We start from the raw sequence: 3,852 nt of genomic DNA on the forward strand, positions 1-3,852 counted from the left end.
ATATGATATGACACCGAAATTTGGCTCTGGTTCTTTCCTGGTTCTCCGAAAGTGTTGCGAAACGAGTGGTGGGGGTGACTCTCGTAGGAGACACGTTGGAGCATAGTAGCCACTCCCGTCCGTACTAATCATGGATAAGGTGCTCTCTCTCTCTCTTGTTTTTTCTTTAGTCCCTTCCCGTTGGCTTCCGTTTTCCCAATCAATGGGTCAGGAAAGAGGAAGTTTAAGAGCTGCAACTTCAGAGGGAAGTCCAATATAAGGAGTAGTAGTCAAGGAATGGTGACGGTTTCATCTTACTGCTTCTCTCGCTCCCACTTTATAGCCTCGTGGCCTCCTTTTTCCGAGTAGAGATACGGGTTGTTGTCTGAGGCCATGGATCCTCAACTCTACAGAGCTGCAAAACTTGGTGATGTCACACTTCTCAGACAAGTAGTGAATGACGATTCTACCCGACTTCTGAGAGTAACTCCACAAGAGAACACTCTCCTTCACGTTTCTGTGAGGTTTGGTCACAAAAGCTTCGTAAAGGAAGTGTACGCTGTGCTTCTCCAACATAATTCAAGTTTAGAAGGCGACACAACCTACAGCAGAAACCTATCGCTTCTCACACAGATGAACTCAGTAGGTGATACTGCCCTTCATGTAGCGGCTAGAGCAGGCCATGCTTCCATAGCTAAATTTCTCATTCAAAAGATTCTGCCGTGGCTTTCTTCCGGCCATGACATCGAAAATGGAAATAGTTCACCTGTAGGAAACAGAGTAAGAGAACTCGCTCGTGAGAAGATAAGGATGAGAAACAAGAGCAAGGACACGGCCATGCACCAAGCTGTTCGAAGAAATGACCATGAGATGGTGAAGTTGCTGACTGAGACAGACCCTGAATTAGGGCATTCCAACTATGATGCTGATGAAGAAGGTGGGGAGTCTCCACTCTACCTGGCTGCTAGAGATGGATGCTTGGGTATTATCAACCAGATCTTTCTCATTTGTCTATCTCCTGCTCATGGTGGACCCCATGGCCGGACGGCTTTACATGTGGCCGTTGTTGAGGAGAAGCTAGGTATTTTTCCATTTTACTACAATTCATCCTAGCTAATCCATGATAAGTGTTGCTGTAGATTCTGGCTTAGTTTAGACCTGCACACAACAGACAAGAGAGTGTCCACTGGAGAGGGTTCCGGTGGATGAGGCTCCAATGCTTAAGTTAGCCATGGGTTCAATATTGAAAGAGCAACCGGGGGGAGAGGGGGAGAGGGGGAGAGGGGGAGAGGATGAGAGAGTGGCCTCCTTTTCTTAGTCTTCTTTTTCCCTTTTATAAGATAAGTGTCATGAAACTCTAATACCTATAAGAGGTGAAATACCTTATTTGTCCCTACAAGTAGGTGATTTTGAGTTGGAGAGCCCCATGGTTTGTAGTATGGTGTATCAATGAAAAAAACAATTACCTTACCTAATTTATGTTTGTTTTTTGTTTTTGGAAAAAATATATCAGATGTGGTGAAAATACTGCTAGGAAAGAAAGGAGAACTTGTGAATAAGGTAGATGAAAATGGAAGGACCCCTCTCCACTATGCGGTATCCAAACGATGCCTCAAGATAGTAAAGCAATTACTAAGGCATGATACTTCCTGTGCATATCAATTGGATAAAGATGGTCTTTCACCACTTCACATTGCTGCTCTTCAATCAACCATTAATGTATTTCAAGAGCTCATCCAATGCTGTCCAGATTCTGGGGAGTTGCTAGACAAGAAACATCGCAGTGTTCTTCATTTTGCTGTGATGAGTGAGGATTTTAAGAAAATCAGGTTTGCCTTACAACAAGTAGAGTTTGAGGAACACTTAAATCAACTAGATGATGATGGAAATACCCCATTTCACCTCGCGGCCAGTCAAGGCTCTCTTGAGCTTATGAAATTGTTTCTTTCAAATGGAATAATAGATGTAAAGGCCATCAACAACAAGGGCCAAACAGCTACTGAGATTTTTGTCCTGCTCTCTCCTCAAGGCACACTTTGTTCAGCCACAATATTTTCAATGGTGAGCCTTTCTTTTCAGCCACAATACTCCCATTACAAACCAATTATGATGCCAAATGAACTCTTTATTTGTTGGTGTTATGGTTTTCTTTTTCTTATTATTTTTTTCAATTTCTGAAGAGTTTTTTTTTTTTACTCATAGAAGATGGTTCACCCACCATCTTACGGTTAACATACCCTTATAGGATTTTAGTTACTTTCCAAAATACCCTCCGATGCTTTCTCCCGCTCATCCCACACCCATGGTGAATGGATTCCCATTCATCATGCCTGCAGAGGAACTCAGTCCATTTTTTTTTTTTCTGCTTTTGATAAGATTAATATTTTCATAGAAAAGAAAAATAGTTATTCTCAAAAAAAAAAAAAAAAAAAAAAATGTCACTTGGTCCACAATATCACAAAAAAAATAATAATAATAATAAATAAATAAATGTCACTTTGTCCACATATGGGCTGTGTTTGGGATTGGACGAATTTATCCTTATATCTCACATTTAACCGGTGGATTAGTTTTAGATTGGTCAGGATTAGAAACCGATCTCAAACGATACCAATCTGAACTGATTTTAAAACCATGGTTAGACCTGATCGTTTCAATGTAAGAAATCAAAATTTCCATGTCTTATTACTAGAAGCTAGGGTTTCAAATTGTTGCACGAGAAAATTGGATTCCAGTCCCTTTCTCCTAAATAATAATAATAATAATAATAATAATAAAAAATACCTATTGAAATTCCACATTCTTGTTGCAGAGTGGGTGGTTTCATTTAAAGGCTTTAGATCTGCGGCAATGCTTTGCCATAAGAGGAGAAGAAAAATGGATAATAGGAGAAGCAGCGAATGAGGAGAAAATACGTAATGATCCGGATAAGAAAGATGAAGCACTTGCAGCAGAGGCTATACGGCGTGAAAAGAAAATGGGGCAAACCCTCCAAATAGTAGCGTCTCTTGTCGCCTCAGTCACATTTGCAGCAATTTATCAAGTCCCTGGTGGATACAATAACAAAGATGGAACACCCATACTCCTCAACAATAGTTGCTTCAGAAACTTCATAGAGCACGATACTAAAGCTATGGGTCTATCGATTACCTCATTGGTCCTCATGTTAGCAGGACAATCTCGTGGCAACTCTCTTTATTCTTTGTTATTGATAGTGGCTACGTATCTTATATACCTAGCATTGATCCAGGGTATATCAGCTTTCCGGAATCTTCTTTGTTTATCTTCTGAGCCTTCAGCAGCCACAATGCTTGAAGACTTTGCAAGTCCTATCGCTGAGTTAAGTAACGTAGCGTTCAATGCAGTTCTCTCTTTAGGTGTTGTTCGTGTGCTTTTAAGCTTCAGGAGATATTTTTCAGTTGTAAACCAAAAAAAGAAAAATAGCTAGTGTGATAAGTTTTTAGAGTCCGGATCAGGTACTCGTACAGTGTTTGATCCATACTTAGATTCCACTTAATCTCTCTCTTATTTTAATTGGTTTTTATTTTTAGTGGAGTATAGATCAAACACTGTACGAGAATGACCGTACAAGAATCATTCTCGTACGGGAACCTGATCCAGACTAAAGTTTTTAGTCTTGTTAAGTGTGCCTTTATATGTATGTTTTGGATATTTGGGATTTTCTACGTCAAAGATTGTCTTGTATTTTCTTGCATGCTTATTTGGAGTTAAAGATATGTTATTTTGTATGAAGCTCAATCAATTTTTGCTACGGAAGGAGAAAGAGATGTATTTTGACTTTTGACCTGCAGACTAAGGCTCTATTTGGTAATGTTTCAAAAAAATGTTTCTGGAGTTTTTTCGTTTCAATAG

At 39.7% G+C, this 3,852-nt stretch overlaps 1 protein-coding gene across 1 annotated transcript; it reads left to right on the plus strand.

Annotated features, from left to right (window-relative positions):
- Positions 1-3,455, plus strand: LOC122062723 (ankyrin repeat-containing protein ITN1-like). Its single transcript, XM_042626367.1, has 3 exons — positions 1-1,060; positions 1,493-2,040; positions 2,792-3,455. Exons 1-3 carry the CDS (start codon positions 373-375, stop codon positions 3,425-3,427), a joined length of 1,872 nt encoding a protein of 623 aa, XP_042482301.1. The 5' UTR covers positions 1-372; the 3' UTR covers positions 3,428-3,455.
- Positions 3,456-3,852: the final 397 nt, after the last annotated feature.

Source organism: Macadamia integrifolia, unplaced genomic scaffold, assembly GCF_013358625.1.
Source record: "Macadamia integrifolia cultivar HAES 741 unplaced genomic scaffold, SCU_Mint_v3 scaffold1095, whole genome shotgun sequence".
Lineage (NCBI taxonomy): Eukaryota > Viridiplantae > Streptophyta > Magnoliopsida > Proteales > Proteaceae > Macadamia > Macadamia integrifolia.